Below are 20,925 nucleotides of genomic sequence, written 5' to 3'. Positions count from 1 at the left end.
TCGGGGTGATGGGATTCATATGTAAATCAAAGTTTGGGGAAGTTGATTCTTGTTATTGCATCTGTTACGTACATAGTTAATTGGGGCCAACTTTTAATCTTGGATTACTTTACATAATCCATTATTACCAATTAACCATTAGTAGGATTTGAAATGAAAGTATATACTCAATCCAGCTAAGCACATCTCTGGGTTTGACCAAGATTCCCAGATCCTTAGATCCAGAAATCGCTTTTAGGAAAGGATTCTAAACTGAAACTATACAGAAGTTTGTGGAGGTGTATAGCTTTCTTAAGTGGGACAGAAGGTAGAATGTTGGGCTTTTCGTGAAAGAAAGGGAATGGGACCAGGGGAAAATGCAATGCAGACACAAAATATGAAGAATATTCACTGCATTGTTCAGGTAATATAGTAGCTTCTATGGGTTTGAAATATCTAATATGTAAAGTGAAGTTGATTACATCTTGTTGAATGAATCATCTTTCCACATCAAATCTAGGATTTGAATATTTATTAAATGTGTAAAAAATACTAATCTAGCTCCTGTGCCAAGTGATACTGTAAGATACAGTTCCTATCTTTAAGGATCTCAAGTCTACAAAAAAATGAAAGGTATACTCTGAAGATCATTTTAAAAAATATTTTTGAATGGGAAACCCCACTCTTTGAAAGGGAGGTTTTGAAAGGTGGCTTCCTCTTAACCAGCTCAGAAAGAAACCCACTTAGTCATTTTGCTGGAGAATTAAAAACATGGCTGAGTCCCAAAGTGTGATTGTAGTCAGATTAACCTTCCTAAAACAGCTTGAATCAGGACAGTCTCCTTTTAAAAAATCAACGGTTTCCAGTGCTCATGGGATTAAGTGGTTTGGTGTTTGATCAGGTATATAAAGCATTACTGAGGAGAGTCCTAAAAAACCATGACAGCCTTACCTGTTACTAGATGTGCCCAAGTTCCAGCCTGCTATTCCTTTAATGGGCTCCCCTTTTAAATTTATGCCCCTATTTCTGCCTACTCATCTTTCAAGACTCATCTCAGTGATGCTTTTTTCACTGCACCATTTCTGAGTCTCAGCAACTCCCGTAACAAATGTTCCTTGTACTTAGGTTATGGAACATATCTCACTCAGTTTTATCGTCTATAGTTATTAGTACTATTTTATTCACCCTAGTAGATTGTAAGCTACCTAACAAGCATGGACCATCTGTTACTCATTTTTGTATTCTCTGAAACATCTAGAATAGTGTAGTGCCTTGTACATATTAATATTTATTAAATTTTATTTCTGGTCCTTGACTTTAAAGGATGCTTCATACCCAGCATAGACTATTTTGCTCAAATTTACTGCCAGGTAATTTGTAGAAGCCAACAAGTAGAAATCCTGACTGACTTTGAATACTGAGAAGCTATAGTATTGAAGGAGGGCTGTCTTTGTGATAGGCGCTACTTTTTGCAATTGTTAGTATTTGAGGAAGTTCACCATGCTGTATGGCAACAATTTTTCCTATTTATGTGGCCAGGTTAATGTCAAAATGATTCAAAGTATTGGGTGGTGAGTAATTTTAGCATCCAAGAAACCTTGAATACCTTTAACATAGTAATACTGGATTAAGTTATTTGATATATAATATCCACGTCCATGTAAACGTGTACCTTATGATAAAAAAGAAATTGCCTTACTCTTTACCAGTTTCTGCTGGTATTCAGAAAACATATGAATCTAATTGGAAACAAACCACTTAGCTCAGAAAGGTGACTGTTTCCTTGGAGCAGGGTGGTGATGGTAGGTAAGCATGATAGGTAAAGGTGATAGACATAGAGTTGGTTAACCAAGTATAATAGAGCACACATTGAGTAATATCTAGCATGGCATTATCTGCTAGAGTAAGCTATCAGTTAACCATCTTTACTTATTCTGTTCTTTCTACTGAAATAATCTAAAATCACCTTTATTTAGTTTTGTAATATAGTTTTCTGCTTATATTTTGAACAGATATAGAGATTCATAGTATTTCAGACTTCAAAGATTCGGTGCAAAAGAAACTGGAAGGGTTTTAGCTTCATAGTTCAGTTTTACTAACATTTTCTCTGCATTCTGTGTCATCTCTGATATGTGTGCTGGGGTGCAGCAGCTGTCTAATTTAGAGCAAATTTATTCTGAGTGCTCATGTTTCCTGGAAAAGAGAGGTAGTATAAGTGATGTGGTTTAAAAGGCATGGCCTTCCATCTTCTGCTGGGATGAACTAAACAGATCCTCTACATTGTTAAGTGAAACCATGTGGGTAAGCTCCTAGACTTAGATTTGTACGAGTGATATGGTCAATTTTCAGTAAAGTTTTCTGGGATGTTGGAAAATAATGAGAACATTTTAAACTAGATTTTTTTCATGTGATGAGCACATGGCATGAGCTACTGGATGACAGATGATAGAACCTGTGTCAGATCCTATGAGAAGTTAGAGATGCACCTACAAGGGATAACATCTCCTCGTTTGTTACTGCGAGTAAAGAGAACATCACCCATTTAGATTAGCTCAGCGTTTAAAAAATGTTTTCACCTATTATTAGGAAATATATAGGAGTAGTTTTTTATTACTCCCGAGCTTTGCCTAAAAAGATTACATATGCTGTTGACCCTGAGAGACAGTGTTAAGCAATGTATATTCTTTGACAACAGTTCGCTAAAAGGAAGTTTTTTTCCCTTCCTCTCTAAAATAGATTTTTGAAGGTTGAAGTTAAAAATGTCAATAGATTAGATATTAAAAAAAAATAGGCTTTTTGTGACTGAAGGCAATTATTCTAAGTTGCATACAAATATAATAGATATGCTTTTCCCCCCCTTTCATTAAAGGTGGCTTTCTAGAAGATGACCATAGAGGACCTTCCGGATTTTCCATTAGAAGGAAGTTCTTTGATTGGAAGATACCCATTTTTATTTCAAGGTTCTGATACACCAGTTATCTTTTCCATTTCTGCAGCACCAATGCCTTCAGACTGTGGTACGTTAAGTTGCTGTGTTTATTTTCTGTGAACTGGTGACTTGACTTCTCTGTCTTACACCCTTTTTGTGCTCCTAATTTTTCCTGAAACCATTTGTTGTGGTTTTCATAAAATTGCTAAATTTTCCTTTTTCAAAAATAACAATTGTTTATTGCTTTTTCTGCCTCTTAGGCTAAACGCTTTATTTCTGCTGTCAGCATTTTTATTATGTAAAAACGTTCATTTTAAGCACCACGGTGGATTCAGAGGATTTTATTTTTAGAATACAGTGGTGCTTAGACATCTAGCATTCTTCTGTTATTGATGTATTTATTTTGGTTAAATATATTGACTTGCTTAAAAAGCCATGTACTGAAAAAGAAAAAAAAGACATAAAAGCACTGTGCGCTAGCCATCTTTAAGGGCCCTGTTGTCTCTGCAATACTGGGATTCTAATTAACAAACCAAATAATCACTGCTGAAATGATCCAAACTTGGGTGACAATGTAACAACAAGTGATGTGTTTTAATACACAAGCCTAATTTGGATCCTGTTTCAGTTGTCTCCCATTGTAATTATCAGTGTATACACAAATAAACTATAGTAAAACAAAACAATAAAAGCCCTGTACTTAGACAGAGAGGGTGAGACCTTTCCCTGGAATGTGGAGTGAGATTGATTCATATTTAAATTGGTTCATTTAAATGTTCTTTGTAAAATGTAAATTTAGGAGTATTCTAGTTTTTAATCTATTTAGACTTATTTCCCCAGGAACCTATTTTATCAGGTAGTTGATAAAGGAATAAAAGAAAACCAGGAGGTAAGCTTGATGGATGTGTTACATTTCTAATTTAGTTAGAGTTTTTCAAGTAAAATATTGGGCCACCATTTCAGATTGTCTTTGGAGGTAGAGATAATGCGATTTTTAAATATTAGTGAATATAAAATGATTGGATTGTGAATTTGTCTTTTTAGTCATATCCATTCTAATAACTACTCATCTCCAGGTATGCTCTTTTATGTGTTCAGATTCTATAGCAGCTTGCCTTGCAGTTATCAAAGGTGTTACATAAAACCTGTGCCTACTAGATCTTGGGAGTTATTTGCAGTTTTTACAAAAATTGACTGGATATTGATTTTCAGATATAACAAAATCAGTTATGCAGGAAAAACCTTGAAAAGCACTTTGTACCTTGCTTATGGCACTTACCTCATTCTGTCTTGAGTCATAACTGTCTTATTTCCTTTCCCAGACTACAGCTCTTTGGATGGAGTAGAATCATGTTTTGTTTTTGTTTATCTCATTGGGCTAATGTAGTCATTTATTGATATTAGTTGTGCAGTGTTTGTTGAATAAATACATTGAATGAAAGGTGATAATGGATATTGTTCCCTTTGTATAAGTGAAATTAAAAATTGCCTGTATTCTTAGAACGATAGATTCTTAGAATCTGAATGGACCTATAGTTCAGCTTTCCCTACTCATTTCCCAGTATAGAAATTATGTTTTCAGGTTCTCTGATAGATAACCATTCAGCTACTTGGATATATTCAATAGTGGGAAACTAATGAAATAGTCCATTTCATTGTTAAAGTTTTAGTTGTGATAAAATTGTTTTTGTATATGGACTCAAAGTATGTCTCCTTGAAACTTCGGCTCACTGGTTTGATATGTAGAACAAACACTTCTTTATATGATGACCTTCAAATATTTGAAGATAATTTGGACATTTTAAATTAGTCTGTACTTCTTTAGACTACACATTTCTGGTTCCTTCACCAGTCTCTCATTGTCAGGATTTCTAGACCCTTTTCACTCTAGTTGTTTTCTTCTTAGTATGCTGTAGTCAATGTCCCCTTAAAATGTGGCATCCAGGGTTGTATTTATTGAGTAAGTATTTGTTGAGGGCCTGTTATGTGCTAGGTACTGTCCTAGATGCTGGGGATAGCACGGTGACCAAGACCGACATTCTAGGAGGGAAAACAGACAATAAACAAACAAATGAAGAAACAAATCATAAATATTATAGATTATAATGAATTCTGTGGAGAAAAGAAACAGGGTGCTGTGGTAGAGGATAATGGAGCAGAGAGGCTGTTTTAGATGGGCTGGTCATCTGGAGAATCAGAAGCAGCTGGTTGAGAGAAGAGCTTGGAGAGAAGTGTTCCAGGCAGAAGGATAGGAAATCAAAGGCACAGAGTTGGGGAAAAATCTTCGGTGTATCCTAAGAAATAATGGAAGGCCTTTGTGGCTGAGAAGCAAAGTGGTTGAAGGGCAGAATGGCAGGAGATGAAGTTGGAGAGGAAGGCAGGGGCCAGACCAGGCAGGATCATTTAGGCCTTGGTAGGGAATTTGTATTTTATCCTAAATGTGATGGGAGCCATTGAATGTGAGACTGAGACTGAGATTAAAATCAAGAAACGAAGAAAAAGAAACCAACCCACACAAACCAGAGCATAGACATTCAGCTCAGTGTTGACCCTCAAGGTGGTAACCCTGCAAGACTACAAAGATTTTTGGAATCTTTTGCTTTGAATGCCTTCAGAGTCAGTTTACACAGAACACACATTACATGTATTAAAAATCCCCAAGTGTATTGTTAATTATGGAAGTTATCTCTTAAAGAGATTTAAGCAATAATAATAATAAAAAATATTATTTACCCACATAGTTACCATTTCTAGTGTTATTCATTCCTTTGTGCAGACCAGATTTTCTTCTGATACCACATTCCTTCTGCCTGAAGGGCTTCCTTTAACGTTCGTTTCTTGCAGTACAGATCTGCTGGTGAGGAATCCTTTCAGCTATTATATGTCTGAAAACATCTTTATGTCATCGTCTCTTTTGAAAAATATATTTGTTAGGTATGGAATTCTAGGTTGATAGTTTTTTCTTTCAGTGCTTCAAGATGTTGCTTCACTGTGTTCCTACTTGTCTTGATGTGAAATCTGCTGTCATTTTTGTTTCTCTGTATGTAATGATCTTTTTTTCCTGGCTGCTTTTAAGATTTTCTGTTTATCATAGGTTTTGAGTAATTTTACTGTGATGTGCCCTGGTGTAATTTTCTTTATGTTCTTGTGCTTGGGGACTGTTAAGCTTCTTGGGTCTGTAGGTTTCAATTTTCATCAAGTTTGGATAATCATTATTTCTTCAAATACTTTTTCTGCCCCTCCTCCTTTTCAGACACTCCAGTTACACAAATATTAGACCACTTGAAGTTTTCCCACAGCTCACTGATGCCTTTTTTTCATATTTTAAAAACTCTTTTTCTCTTTGTATTTCATTTTGGGTAGTTTCTATTGCTGTGTCTTCAGGTTCATTAATCATTTCTTCTGCATTGTCTAATCAGCTGATGATCTCATCCAGTGTAGTTTTCATCTCAGATGTAGTTTTCATCACTAAAGTTTGATTTGGGTCTGTTTAACCTTTTGAACATTTGGAATACAGTTATAATGGCTGTTTTAATATCCTTTTCTGTTAATTATAATATTTGTGTCAACTCTAGGTCTGTTTTGATCGACTATTCCCTTGATTATGGGTCACGTTTTTCCCTTTGCAGGCCTGGTAGTCTTTGATTGGATGCCAGACATTGTGAATTTTACCTGTTGGGTGCTGGATATTTTTCTGTTTCTGTAAATATTCTTGAGCTTTGTTCTGGGATGCAGTTAAGTTACTTGGAAATTGTTTGACCTTTTCAGATCTTGCCTTTATGATTTGTTAGGTGGTTCTGGAGCAATGCTAATCTGGGGCTAATTACTCCTCACTACTGAGTACTCTACCCAAAGCCTGATGAATTTTTTTCTCACTCTTTTTAGCGGGAACAGGCACAGTTCTAGGCTCCATATGATCACTGGGCACTAATCCCTCTAATTCTTTTGGATGGTTCTTCCCCTTACCTCAGGTTTTTCCTCCCAAGCATATATTAAATACTCAAGGGGGGACTCTCTTCAGATCTTCGGGTTTCTCTTGCTTTGCATCTCTCTCCTGTCTGATGCACTGCCCTGTGAACTCGAGCTGCCTTATTTCCTTGGGCTCTCAGCTTTGTCTCCACAACTCAGGGAGTCTCCTGGGCTGTTTTCTTGGTTTCCCTCTCTCCGTGCTGAAATCTGGAAAGTCCCAAGGCAGAAACATGGGGGCAGTTGTAAGACTCACTTGTTTGTATCCTGTCTCTTAGGGATTGTGTCTATCATTAACTGATGTCCAGTGTCTTGGAAACCTCATTTCATCTCTTTCCTTTGTTGTTGTTTTTGTTGTTGTTGTTTTTTGGTTGTTTCAGAAAGAAGAACAAATATGGTCCCTTTTATTCCATCTTGACTTGGTGGGGTATCCTCCCCATCTACCCTTCACCTCCTCTCTTTTGATTAAAACTTTTTTTTTTTTTCTTTCTGTGTGGAAGCTTAAAATTTGGGTGTAGTTAGATTCGTTCATATGTAGTGTAGCGTAGAGTTTAAGATTATAGGTGAGTTTGGATTATAGGTCAATCCTGACTCAGCCACTTAACAGTTGTGTGATCTTGGGCAAATGGCTTACTTTCTCTATTCCTTTGTTTCTTCTTTGATAAAATGAGAACAATAATAGTACCTACATCAAAAAAAAAATAAAAGTACCTACCTCATATGGCTGTCATGAAGATTAAATTAGGTAATATATGTAAAGTGCATAGAACAGTCCCTGGCACCTATTAAACACTTTATAACATTATCATTAGTATTTAAATGAGCTGTCTGCTGTTTGTCATTATCTCAGTATGTAATTACAGAAGCATTATTATATGCTTTAGTATTTATTGGGCTAGTATCCCCTACCCCCTACTCTGATCATTATTCTTCTTAGTTAAAATGTTCTTGCTTATTTCTCTTACATTTACTTTCTAGATATTTGCTTCTCATCATGTGGTACTTAGTCTAGTAGCCTTGGCATCACTGGGAGCTTGTTAGAATGCAGTCCCTGCCCCCACCTGAGACTTACTGGATTGGAATCTACATCGTAACAAGATCCCTAGGTGATTCCTATCTACGTTAATGTTTGAGAAGCTCTGGCACAGATGAGCAGTAGAATAATTTTGTCTGTCTCCTCCCACAAATAAATCTTGGTGAAATTTTGATTGATTAGAATTAAAATTATTTAAAATAATTGTTTTTGGGAAAATTGACAGCCTTAAATATTTTATCTTCCAGTCCAGGAACATGATGTGTCTCTCCATTTAAGTCACCCACCACTTCAGTTTTCTTTAAATAAGCCTTACACATTTATTGGCACTTTTATTGTTATTATGTTCTTTTTCCATTGTGTTTCATTTTTAAAAAATAAGAAATCATATAAAAATGCAGAAAATATAGTGATAGCAAACATGTGTCACACATATCCACCATCAGAAAGAATAATTATTAGCATAGTATCTTATTTCCTTTAGCTCCTGTTTTTCACTTACAAGAATTAAAACCTTAAAGTTGAAATTCCCTCCATTTTCCTTTCTGGTTCCATTTTCCTTGCTCCCCAGAGGCAACCACCATCTTATATTTAGTGTGAATATTGCAGACCATTTAATTATACATTTACTACATATGTGAGCATCCATAAACAGTATATAGGATTGTTTTGTGTATTTGTAATTTTATGGAAATGATCGATGTTGTATATTATTCTTCAACTTATTTTATTGATCAGTATGTTTTTTGAGACCTATCCTTATCAATTCATAATGTAGATATCGAATTCATTTATTTAGTTGTAAGAAAGCATCGAGTCCATCCTATGGATATACCACTTTCTATACATTCCTCTATGGAGAGATGTTTCAGTTTCCCAGTTATTTTGCTATTATAACCAATGCTAGAATAAGCATTCTTGTACATGTCTCCTGTAGACACATGCAGAAGAGTCTGTTTAGGTATATATTTAGGGATTTCTCCACTAGAAATGCCCAATGCCTAGAAAAGTCACTGATCCATAAATATTTATTGAATGGCTGAATCAATTAGACCAAAAAAAAAAATTCCAGTAAACTGCTATTTATAGGAAACACACCCAAATCTTTGAGAAATTGGTATCTGTGTTGCATACTGATTCTCTTCTGACTCTTCTGTTTGTAGAGTACCATTTTGTTCTCTGAGATTTTGAATAGTATCTGCTCTTAGTTTTAGGCTTTCTGATTCTCTTCTGATGGACTGCTCTTCTTTTATACACGTCCTTGGTTTTGTGCTTCTCCTTTCATCTTTCAGTTACCCTGATTCTAAAAGTAAGAGCTGTGTGTACATAGTATAATTTTGGAAAATAAATAAAAATACAAAGAAGAAAATAAAAAACCCACACAAATCCTGCTAGTCACGTATGCTGTTAAAATCTGAGCTCAATAGTGAATTCTCTTGGGGAGACAGCATAATAGAGGAAAGAAGATAGACTTTGGAGGCAGATCTGGTTTTCTACCCCAACTTTGCCACTTACTAGCTGTGTGAGTTTGAGCAAGTATTATTTAGTCTGAGCTTTGGTTTCTTTATCTGCAAAATGAGAATAATAATACCTGTCAGGTAAGGTGTCTGGGAAGATTTGTAAGGTGTTTGGTAAATTGTAAGCACTCAGCAAATATTGCTTCTCTAATGCTTCACTTCTTTAGGTGCTTCTGGTTTTTTAGATTCCCTACCTTCTTATAGATTGTTCAAGATAGTAGAATCTGATTTTCTTCTATTCTCTTTTATTCTCTAGCCATAGGATGATCTGTGCTCTCTGAATCTTAAGGAAGTTTTAAAAGATTTTAAAATCATGTTCAATTGTGTCTAGTATTCCATGTCTTTCTAATACATACTCCAAAATAACCCAATCATTCTGTCCCAAGGCTTCAAAGTAATGCCTGTTTATTATAGAAAATTAGGAAAACAGAGAAGTAAAAAGAATACTTAAAATTACACATTGTTCTAGTACAATGTTGAGATTTTGGCATATTTCTTTCTATTATGTATGTTTTAATCATAGATGTAGATCTACTCTTCATGACATGTTTATGTTTTGAGAGGTGAAAATACCTATAAAATTTGACAGATTTTCTGTGCTTTAGAAGAAGTTCTTGGAAAGTTCAGCATTTAAGATCAATACGCTCAGATTTTTGTTTCATTTGTGATAAGGTGTAGTGTGATGCATGGAAATCTCATTCTCATAGCAGTTCAGAAATGCCTTATAATTTTTGGTGATCCTGACTTTGGTTTTGAGAATTGCTTAAGGTAAACCTACTTTTTCTGCACCTAAAAATATTTGTGTCATTTGAGTCCTGGTCTTGTTGTTTATTATTTTCAATATATTTATTTTGAAATTTTAATAAATTTAACTTACACCTTTTTAATTTCAAACAGAGTTTTCTTTCTTTGATCCTAATGATACGTCATGCCAGGAAATTCTCTTCGATCCCAAAACTTCTGTATCAGAATTATTTGCCATTTTAAGACAGTGGGTTCCTCAGGTCCAACAAAATATTGATGTTATTGGAAATGAGGTAAGGAATTCTTACGTTGTTAAGTCTTGTATTGTTAGGGTTGTTAATTGTATAGATTTTTTTCCCCCATCTGAATGGAAAGGTGGTGATAAAGGGGAAACCTTTTAAAGATGCTGATGCTTGTTCTTTGTTTTTGTAGGTTTTTCATGGAGCAGTGAGTTAGTACTGTACATTCTTTCCATTATTCCCTCATGCCCCTCACTTCCTTACATCTGGAGTTCTGACATTTTGACTCTTGGTGGGAGCAGAGGGAGCATTCTTTCTTCGTACAAGTTAATTTTGTAAATTAAAAAAAATACTTTCATGAGGAGATTTGATTACTGTCACAGTTATCTGTACTTTGGGGTGGCTTGGTAAAGATCTAGGCTTAAATACAATATTTAAAAATATTTGATTTTTTGGAAGAGGGATAAAAGAATAATGCTGGGTTCCTTGACCAGCATACCGTCATGTTGTAAGAAGAGGGAGCTTATACTTTTTTAAATACCATTACTCCCATTAGAAAGGAAATTTGCTTGTCCTTTGAGAAGTTAAGGAACATATTTGGGGTGCCACATTACTTTGGAATACTCTTTAAGAATTTCCTTCCATCTGGTGACAAGTTCAGTTTTCATTATTGTTGTTGGGTACAGACTTAAAATTTATCCTTAAGAGAAGCCAGTTCTGTCTACTCATTTTATTGAGAACTAATTTAATAAGATAGACTAACTTGGTTTCCCAGCATTGGTTTGAAATCAGTAGACTTTATGTTGTAATAATATCTTTCTTGGTTTCCTCAGATTCTTAAGAGAGGTTGCAACGTGAATGACAGAGATGGATTGACAGATATGACTCTTTTACATTATACTTGCAAATCTGGAGCTCATGGTATTGGTAAGTGTGTGGTGAATCTGTTAATGGCTTAAGACATCTGTATTTGTGCTTGTATAACTATGTTTATGCCAACCAGAGTCCCTGGGAGGGCACCTGGCTGATGATAATAATATTCCCTGAATAGGCAAGGATTCAGTTAGGTCTTCCATACACCTTGTTGCCTTTCCTCCCTTTTCTCAAGGGAGTCTATAATAATCTCCTGGTACCTCCCAACTTTTCTGGAACAGGCTTCATGCCAGCCTGTTTGCTAGGTGAGAGTAACTGGTAACACCTAGAACCTTCTTGAGAGTTTATGGCAAGGTTTGACAATCCATGCTCCGTTTTCCAGGCAATCCCAATCCTACAGACCTGGTCTTTAGGTCTGTCTAAGGTCTGTTCCTACATACATAACATATGTGCATAGTTTCCAAAATTGGTATTCGCCTGTTCTTTACTATTTTTTTACACCTGCCTCTTACTTAATTATATATTGTGAACATCTCTCCCTGTTTCAATAGTCTGATACAGTGCTTCTTAAACTTGATAGTGAAGGACTCTTTTTTGTTTTCTTTCTGCAATCCATCATGGACTGATACTTTTGTAAAATAAAATAAAAATGAGTTTGTAATAGAAAAATGAGATAAAGACATAAAATACAAGCCCAAGTATTTTTCAAAAGCATAAAATTACATTTCAATTAATTTATTCAGAAGAAATGATTACATAGGGAAAAAGAAAAGAGTTATAAAAAGTATGATTTACAGTTTGGGACTGGCAGTGGTCCACAGAGTGCAGTCTGAGTAGCCCTGGTTTTACTGGCTCTGTAGTATTGCATTATATGGATGTCCCATAATTTATTTAACCAGTGTCTTATTATTGTACTTTTAGGTTGTTTCAGAATGCTGTGATGAACATCTTTACAGCCAAGTGTTTATCTATACCCTTGGGTTTGATTATTTTCCTAGAATAAATTCCTTGTTACATTTTTTGAGTTGTAAGTGTATATTCAGTACGCTGTTTGCATTGGCTCTTTAGATAAGGTAGTAGATGGCCATCCACTGGGCCATGGAATTTGTACTGAAGAAAAATAATTTAGAAAACCTTCTCTAGGTGATGTTGATACAGCTGTAAAATTTGCAACTCAACTTATTGATCTGGGAGCAGATGTTAGTTTGCGGAGTCGCTGGACAAATATGAATGCTTTGCATTATGCTGCTTATTTTGATGTCCCTGAACTTATAAGAGTGATTTTGAAGACATCTAAACCAAAAGGCAAGTACTGTAAGATCACCATTAGATGTTATTAATTGAATACTTTATTAGTGGCATAAAAATTATAATTCAAAGATACTTTTACTTCTAATCCATCTTGTTCCATGTGACCTCCAATCCCATTTTATTTTTCAGAAACAGTTTAGCTTTTCTTTATTGAAGATTAGTTACTATCCTTTCACAAAAGACTTAGTACAAAGAGAAACAAAATAAAGTGTTCTCTGGGTTTTTGTATCTCTGCAAGTCCCCCAGTATAACATGGATTTTATAAAGTGTAATTGAATCTATGTATAATTCCTTTGTCTTACTTGTATAGCCAGAAATAGAGCAATAAAACCTTCAGAGCTAAACATTGAAATCATAAAGAATATTTATTTTAGGTGGCATTCAGTTCTGAAATTCTGTGATTCCATTAAGGGATAGATTTTCATTTTTTTTTCTTCCTGTCTTGATGATGCTATCCTAAAATTGAACATCATAATGTCTAAATCACAGTCCTGTATTTAGACATTCTCTCTGGGTCCTCTCAGGGGGACAGTTTTCTTTTGAGAGAAAATGAGGGCAAGTGCAGTAGTATTACTTTAAGTTAAAAGTTGTATGCAGTGTTTTCTCCATTTGTAGAAGACTTGTTTTAAAGATGGCATAAATTTCCCAGAATGTCTGTTTCTAACCTCTGCTTTGTATAATTGTCCATCTCCTCTTTACCTTTTTACTTTTTCACTTTTTGAATGATGTTAGGAAGAAAGCCTCTCTTGATAATACAGTGTCTTTAATAGCTCAGGAGAGTGTCCTGAGCATGTCTTAGTTTGTTTGCAATTGTAGGTAGGGTGTGGGATGGTGGAGCTGTAGTTAGATTAAGGTAGGATTGGCAGAACCAGAGGTATATTAAACCCATGTTATAAAAAACAGTCAAAATGGGATCCCCAAATCTGGAGTATTTCCTGTATAGCATCGTGATGATTTGTTGAAAGTTATTAAAATGTTTTTAGAATTGCAAGATTCCCATTCTTATTGTGAAGTCCAAATTCATTTGTTGAATAAAGTATTGTGAATGAATACAGTATGTAAGCATGATGCATATGTTTAATTACTCTTTAATTTATTCCTGTCTTGAGAATTCTCCATTGTTTTACCTACTATTTTTTCTGTGAAGAGGCATATAGTAAATATTTTAGGTTTTGTGGACCACATGGTCTCTGTTGCAACTACTTGATTCTGCAGTTGTGGTGTGAAAGTAGCCACAGAGACTATGTGGCTGTGTTCTAATAAAACTTTATTTACAAAAACAGATGGTGAGTTGGTTTTGCCCATGGGCCATAGTTTGCTAGTCCCTGACCTAAACCCTACTATATTATAGTTGTCATGGCAAATATGCAAGAGGTTTAATGAGAGAGTGTGTTAAGATAGTTACTTTTACAAATACGAATTATTGCCATTAATTGCTTTAAAATATAGTTTAGTTGGTGATGGTTGGAAAACCCATGATAGTATCAGTCCATTTGGTAGTGAAATTTTATTGTACTAAGAAAAGAATTAGTTAAGTAGATTGTAATATGAAGATTTTGTTCCATTGTGAGAATGGTCCTTCTAGTGGGTTGGTTTAAGTCTCATAAATAGCTAATACCCCTCCTTCCCCAAATAAACCCAACCTGTCTCCTTTTACATTATACTAGCTTAATTTGAAAATTTTGTTAATACGCTTGCGATGTTTAATTGCAGATGTGGATGCCACTTGCAGTGACTTTAATTTTGGAACAGCTCTGCATATTGCTGCATATAACTTGTGTGCAGGTACTGTGAAATGCTTATTGGAGCATGGAGCAAATCCTGCATTTAGGGTAAGAGGTTAAATTAAAAGTGAAAAATATTAAAAGAATAAAAACATCTAACATTATCTCCCAGGAAAGAGTTGAATCTGGATGTTGTTGTAGAACTCTTATATAGGTAAATAATTTATATTTTTGTGCTGCATATAAAGAGTAATGATGATAAACTTTTATCTCAAATAAATTTAAGGCATAGCAGTGAATTTCAGTCCTTTTATATTGATAAGCTCTATAAACCTTACTTTCATTCAGATAAGTAAAATGCTCTTTAAAGTATCATGTTTGAGTTTAAAAGTATCTTTCATTTAAGCTTTTGGTATATTTATAAAACCTTAGCTGTTAAATAAAAATGCATATATTAAAGTTATATTTCTGTATTAAATCCTATTTTAAATTCTTTTGGAAAGAAGTTTTATTTCAGACAATTTAAAAAATGCATATTTAACAGTGCAGTAAACCTTTAAAATCGACTTAAAGGAAAAATTTATTTTTTCAGGGTAATGTTATACATTTACAAAGTTAACACACAGGATTGAATTTCATAATCTTCAAATCATTTGGTATTTTGTTGTCTTCACAAAAGTGGCTTTCAATGTTCTTTTCTGTTATATTGATAGCAGTGACTTGCTCTGGCAAGGATTCTTAATTGGGTCTGTGCCTTCTCTTGAAGGGGCAGGGGTGGGCAATGTTAGAAAAAGCCTCTTCCCTTCCTCTTTTCCTCGCTCTCTCTCTGCTTTCCTGTTTTCCCTTCCCTCCCTACTTCTTTGCCACTTTTCTTTCTGTTTAACCCCATTAATTATTTAATCAACCCCTCTCTTCCTCCTTCCCTCCCTCCTTCCTTCAGGTCCTCTTGTTTATTGGGCACTGGGAGAATACAACAATAAATATGTCTCTGTCCTCAAAGAGAATATTGTCTAGAGGGGAGGACAGACAAGAGAGCAGTCAGTTTTACTATAGTGTGTCCTGGCAAAAGTGACGTTGAGTGCTTAAACGTAGTTAAGAATTAACCAGGTACAGGAGGAAGCTGAGAAAGGCATGTTAGGCAGAGAGAGTAGCGTGCACAAAGGCTAGGAGATGGTAATTCAGTTTGGCTGGAGTGTGAAGGTGATACGTGTTTGCTTTTGCTAGTACAACTGTTGACAAGACCCTATTAGTGGAGAGAATATTTTGAATCCAGTAAGATGCAGTGAAGTGTGTCATTGAGGTAAATTACCAATTCAGGCCCCAAGCAATTAATAGATTACCGAATTTTGGAGGTTAATACTTAAAAAAAAAGCGGTCAACATGTGGGTCAGCAGTAGCCCTTGGATCAGACCCTAACAGCCACTACTTTAGAAGAAAATGGAATTCTATAACTAATCATGAACAAGCCTTCTTATGTTAACATGATATCATTGTTACTTTATTATTATTTAGTATTTTTTAAACAGAAGTTTTATATAGGAATTGATAGAAGTGTGTGACTTACTCTAGAAAGGTGAGGACTTAAAAATCTGAAGTAAAATATTCACTGTAAATATAGCTTATTTACAACTTATCATGACAGGTTTGTTGATTAAAAAAAAGTTTTTTTCCCTCTGTCTTTTTCTCAAGAGTACGATTAGCACTATAGATATTTTCATTACATTTTGTACTTTTTCTTTGAAATCGGGGATCAAAATAGTTCATCACTGTCCCAGAAATTTGATAATATGTCTTCCTACCATGTTTTTACTTGGGACCAAACTGACTTGAATCTTAAAATAAAAAATGTGAGGCACTTGCAAGCTAAATGTGTTCTAAAAGCCTCATTCTTTTATCCATATGGATCATTTGAAGATAATTATCAGAGGAGAAGAACAGGGAGAAAGGTTTCTGAGCAAAAGAATCTTGGTTCATCTTATTAAGAAAAGATTACAGTCTGGAATCTTCCTGATGAAGTCTGAGATTTTGGTTAGGGAACGTAGACGAAAGAGAACGTGTTGGAGGGTAGGCCAGCACAGAGCAGCAGAAGGGCTGAGAGTCCAGTGGTGCTGGACCTGGGCTGCAGTGTCATCTCTGCAGTAATTATGGAGATGACGCTGAGCGAGTCATTCATCTCTCCTTGCCTAGTTTTCCTAAGTGGCAAACTGGAAATGGTAGTGATATCTTACTTGTTTAGTTGGTGTCTTCTGCTACAGTCCAAACTCTTAACAGGTAAACATTTTTATCTGTTTTATTCACAAGCTTTTTCTTGCTGTGATAACCAAATGAGATAATTTATATGACAGGATTTTGCTTATATAAACACTGTGCAAATGTTAGTGGGCCTGTGACTGCCCATTTTTTCTTGCTGCAGGATAAATCCCAGCCCAAATTTTAGAAGTATTAAACCTATAGATTCTGTTCTTAAAATCTGAGTCACTCCACGAGTGGGCAGGATGGGTTGAGGTCACAGAGCCGAGCTGGCAGCCCTGGGGGAGTGGAGGGAGTCTCGGGTCTGGGGTTGGGAAGCCAGGCAGTCCCGTGACTTCTGTCTCCAGATGTGCAGCCAGGCTCGCTTCCCCCGAGCCGCCTGAGCTCCTGCTCTTCTTCCCTGAGCCTGGACCTCAGTCCCCGCCAGCTGAGCTGCCCTGTGTTCCCTCACCTCCCTGGGCCTCTGCACCAGGGCCTCTCAGCGGTGAGGCCCTCCCTGACCCCTGTGCGTGAATAGCCATCTCTGTCCCCCTGTTCCCTGTCCCCCTTCCCTGCTTTGTTCTCTCGGCCACTTTTTACCGTTTGATACACCATACGTTTTATGTGTGTGATTATGGTCTGCCTCTCACCAGGCTGTGTGCTTTTTGAGGGCGGGGCTTTTGTTCTCTTCACTGTGTGCCTTTAGCACTTAGAATGGTGTCTGGCAGGTGGTAGAAGTTTAGTAAATATTTTTGAATAAATAAATGATCGATGAATTTAACTTACTTTTTCCAAAAAATACTTTTATATGACCGTGTAGAGCTCTGAGCAGATATGAACTGAAAAATTTCTCTTCTCTTTATTTGTAGAATGACAAAGGACAGATCCCTGCTGACGTTGTCCCAGACCCGGTCGAAATGCCCTTAGAAATGGCCGATGCCGCGGCAACTGCTAAAGAAATCAAGCAGATGCTGCTTGATGCAGTGCCTCTGTCATGTGATCTCTCAAAGCCCTTGCTTCCAAATTACGATCGTGTTACTAGCAAGGTGATGCTGACGTCACTTGGCCTGAAGCTGGGGGATCGTGTCGTTATTGCAAGACAGAAGGTATGGTCAGTAGCTGCAGTCTCTAAAGTGATGTCCAAGGTCATTATGTGGCCTATGTGCCAAGGGTGCAGTGTGGTTTTGAGTTTTGTTTTTTTTTAAGTTCCATATGGAGGTAGAAGGATACTTAATAGAAAACGTGAAACTTAGATGCATGGTTACTATAAAGCATAATTTAAGAATATAAACTATTCAAACTGAATAACGAAGACATCTTTATTTGAATGGGAGAAAAGTGGAGCATGGTGGAGCCGCCGAGCAAATTTAGAGACATCCAGCCTGCAGGTTTTCCCTTGCAGCTCCCCGCTCCCACCCCTCCTCAGTAGTGACTCTCCCACAACTACTACTGCACAGAAATGGAGCAAGGGTGACCCTCACTGTTCCTGGGTGTTTGGCTTCTTGATGCCACAAATAGGGAAATCTTAGATATGATTTCAACCTGGTAATGAAAATGTATGTGGGAAAGAGGACTCCCAACTCCACCCGACTGAAGATTCTCTGGGCACCTCTTTCTCCAGAGCCTCAGTTTCCAGGTGGCTTTCACTTGTTGCCGTTCTCTCTTTTTAAAAACCTCCTATGGGGGAGCTGTTTTTCTCTTTTTGGGGCCAATTGGGAGCTTGGTACGGAGAATGGGACAGGGAGTTTGCGCTTGCATGTGGAATTTCTAACATAGCTATGGCTAAATATCTGGGTGGGTTTGTGGGGAGTGTTATGCACTTTTCTCAGAAAACACTGAAACTTGAACATTTGATTTACTAAGAAAGTTGCTTCCAAAAGGAAGGTAAGCTACAAACTGTTACACTGAGAATGACATTTACCAACTTCCACAAGAATACATTCATGGACATTTGTTAGTTTTCCGTTGTCCTATCTGTGGAGCTAAAATACCAAGAAATTATGAACGCGTAGCATTTTTCCCCCTTTGGATTAATATTCACCTTCTTTAGTATTCCTGTCCTACGTCTGAGAATGGACTTTTAGAAGAGTTATTCTGTGTTTTATTTTACTACTTTTTATTTTGAATAATTTCAAGCTATACAAAAGTAGAAACATATAACGAACATGCATATATCAGTTGGCAGCATTTACCTTTGTCACCTCACAGCCAGTCTTGTTTCATTTATATTTACCCTCAGTCTATTGCTTGTCTTTTCATTCCCTTAGGACTGTCTTTCAAAGAGCAGGTGTTTTAAATTCTCATGAAGTTCATTTTATCAAAATTTTATTTTATGGATTGTGTGTTTAGAATATCTGAGAAATTTTCTACTGTGTTTTCTTCTAGATGTTTACAGTTTTAGGTTTTATATTTAGTTTTACATTTAATTCTGAGTTAATTTTTGGATAGAGTGCTAGGTATAGATAGAGTTTGTGTGTTTAGTTCTCTGTGTTTCTCCTTTTTTTAAAAAATAAATTTATTTATTTAATTTATTTATTTTTGGCTGCGTTGGGTCTTCGTTGCTGTGCATGGACTTTCTCTAGTTGTGGCGAGCGGGGGCTACTCTCCGTTGCGGTGCGCGGCCTTCTCATTGCAGTGGCTTCTCTTGTTGCGGAGCACGGGCTCTAGGCGCGTGGGCTTCAGTAGTTGTGGCACACAGGCTCAGTAGTTGTGGCTCATGGTCTCTAGAGCGCAGGCTCAGTAGTTGTGGTGTACGGGCTTAGTTGCTCTGTGGCACGTGGGATCTTCCCGGACCAGGGCTTGAATCCATGTCTCCTGCATTGGCAGGCGGATTCTCAACCACTGCGCCACCAGGGAAGTCCTGTATTGCTGTTTTGGATGGAATATTTTATAAATGTCAGGTCAAACTGGCTTATAGTGGGTTTCAGGTTTCAGTTTTTCTGTATCCTTACTGGTTTTCTGCCTTCTTGGCCTGTTGATTATGGAGAGAGGTGTGTTGAAGTCTCACTGTGATTGTAGATTTGTCTATTTCTCTTTTTAGTTCTATCAGTTTTCACTTCATATGTCTTGGAGCTCAGTTGTTAGGTACATATAGATTTAGGATTCTTATGCCTTCTTGGTCCATTGACTCTTTTATCATTATTTAATGTCTCTTTTTATCCCTGGTAATATTCTCCTTCTTCTGAAGTCTACTTTGAGAGAATGTTTTTGAAAGACTTCCATGATAAAGTTGCAAGAGTGGGAAACTTAGAATTACTGATAGTACTCAAAAGTTACTCTGATTTATATTTTCTTTAGGTTGGAACATTAAGATTTTGTGGAACAACTGAATTTGCAAGTGGGCAGTGGGCTGGCATTGAGTTGGATGAACCAGAAGGAAAAAACAATGGAAGTGTTGGGAAAGTCCAGTACTTTAAATGTGCCCCCAAATATGGTAAGTTAGATACTATCTAATTTAATGAGAATTAATTTAAAATAATAAAATTTTACTCTTTTATTATTTTTAAATAAAACTTTCTCCCTGGTTACTTATGTAATAAATGAAGCGACTGCCCTTTTCTTACTGTGAGCAATATTGTGCTTGGGAGAGGGTGTCTTACTAGGAGGGCACCTAGCTCTGGAGACCTTCCTAAATCCTGCTCATGGTGGTGTCATGACTGAAGGAGGGATTTTATTCTTTATTACCAAGGAAATACAGAGCTCTAGAGGTTGAAAAACTTGAAAACTTGAAAAGCAAGTGAGGCCAACTTTATTACTGTGCTCCTGAGCTGGGATGATTCTTTCTCTTTCAGACAAATGTTTGCTTTATTTTATATTCTCTGTTTCTCTCGTACACACACACACACACACACACCCACACACACACACACACACACACACCCTGACACATTGATTTCAGTTTGCTTTTGTCACTTACTATGTTGTGAATATTTTTCCTTGTTGTGAAGTATTTTCCCAGAACATTAATTTCCCTGGTTGCACAGTATTTCATCTTGTAGCTCGACAGGGAAGGCAGTATGGTACAGTGTTGAAGAGTATGGGCTTTGGAGCCTGACTGCTTGGGTGTGAATCAACTGCTCTACCTACCAGCTGTGGGACCTTCTTTCTCTTCTTGTACCTCAATTTTCTTCTATAAAATGAGGATAGCAATACTGCAAGAGTTCATGTGGGAATTAAATGTGTTGATAGGTATATAAAGCACCTAGAATAGTGCTTGGTTCCCATTAAGCACCCCCAAAATGTTAACTATTTGATAGCTGTTATGAATTTATCAAAATCACCAGTTTCCTTTTGTCATACACTTAAGGTGGAGCCTCATTTTTGGGTATATTATTAAAATTTTTGTTTATAAAAAGTGTCCATTACATTAGATTTAAAAAAC

The 20,925-nt window shown here is 36.4% G+C and overlaps 1 protein-coding gene across 27 annotated transcripts in view; it reads left to right on the top strand.

Annotated features, from left to right (window-relative positions):
- CLIP4 (CAP-Gly domain containing linker protein family member 4) overlaps positions 1–20,925 on the top strand; it is an 87,245-nt gene that overhangs the window by 2,567 nt on the left and 63,753 nt on the right. For all 27 annotated transcript variants that reach the window (XM_082356744.1, XM_082356736.1, XM_082356746.1 and 24 more), the window contains exons 2-8: positions 2,849–2,996; positions 10,322–10,461; positions 11,241–11,334; positions 12,424–12,585; positions 14,305–14,423; positions 17,414–17,650; positions 19,842–19,977. In XM_082356744.1, the coding sequence (XP_082212870.1) occupies positions 2,864–2,996; positions 10,322–10,461; positions 11,241–11,334; positions 12,424–12,585; positions 14,305–14,423; positions 17,414–17,650; positions 19,842–19,977 (1,021 nt within the window). In that variant the 5' untranslated portion in view covers positions 2,849–2,863. The remainder of the gene's footprint in view (positions 1–2,848; positions 2,997–10,321; positions 10,462–11,240; positions 11,335–12,423; positions 12,586–14,304; positions 14,424–17,413; positions 17,651–19,841; positions 19,978–20,925) is intronic.

This window comes from Balaenoptera borealis (assembly GCF_965194805.1).
Source record: "Balaenoptera borealis genome assembly, chromosome: 15".
Lineage (NCBI taxonomy): Eukaryota > Metazoa > Chordata > Mammalia > Artiodactyla > Balaenopteridae > Balaenoptera > Balaenoptera borealis.
The sequence above is the reverse complement of the archived record's forward strand: the minus strand, read 5'-3'. Positions and strand labels throughout refer to the sequence as shown.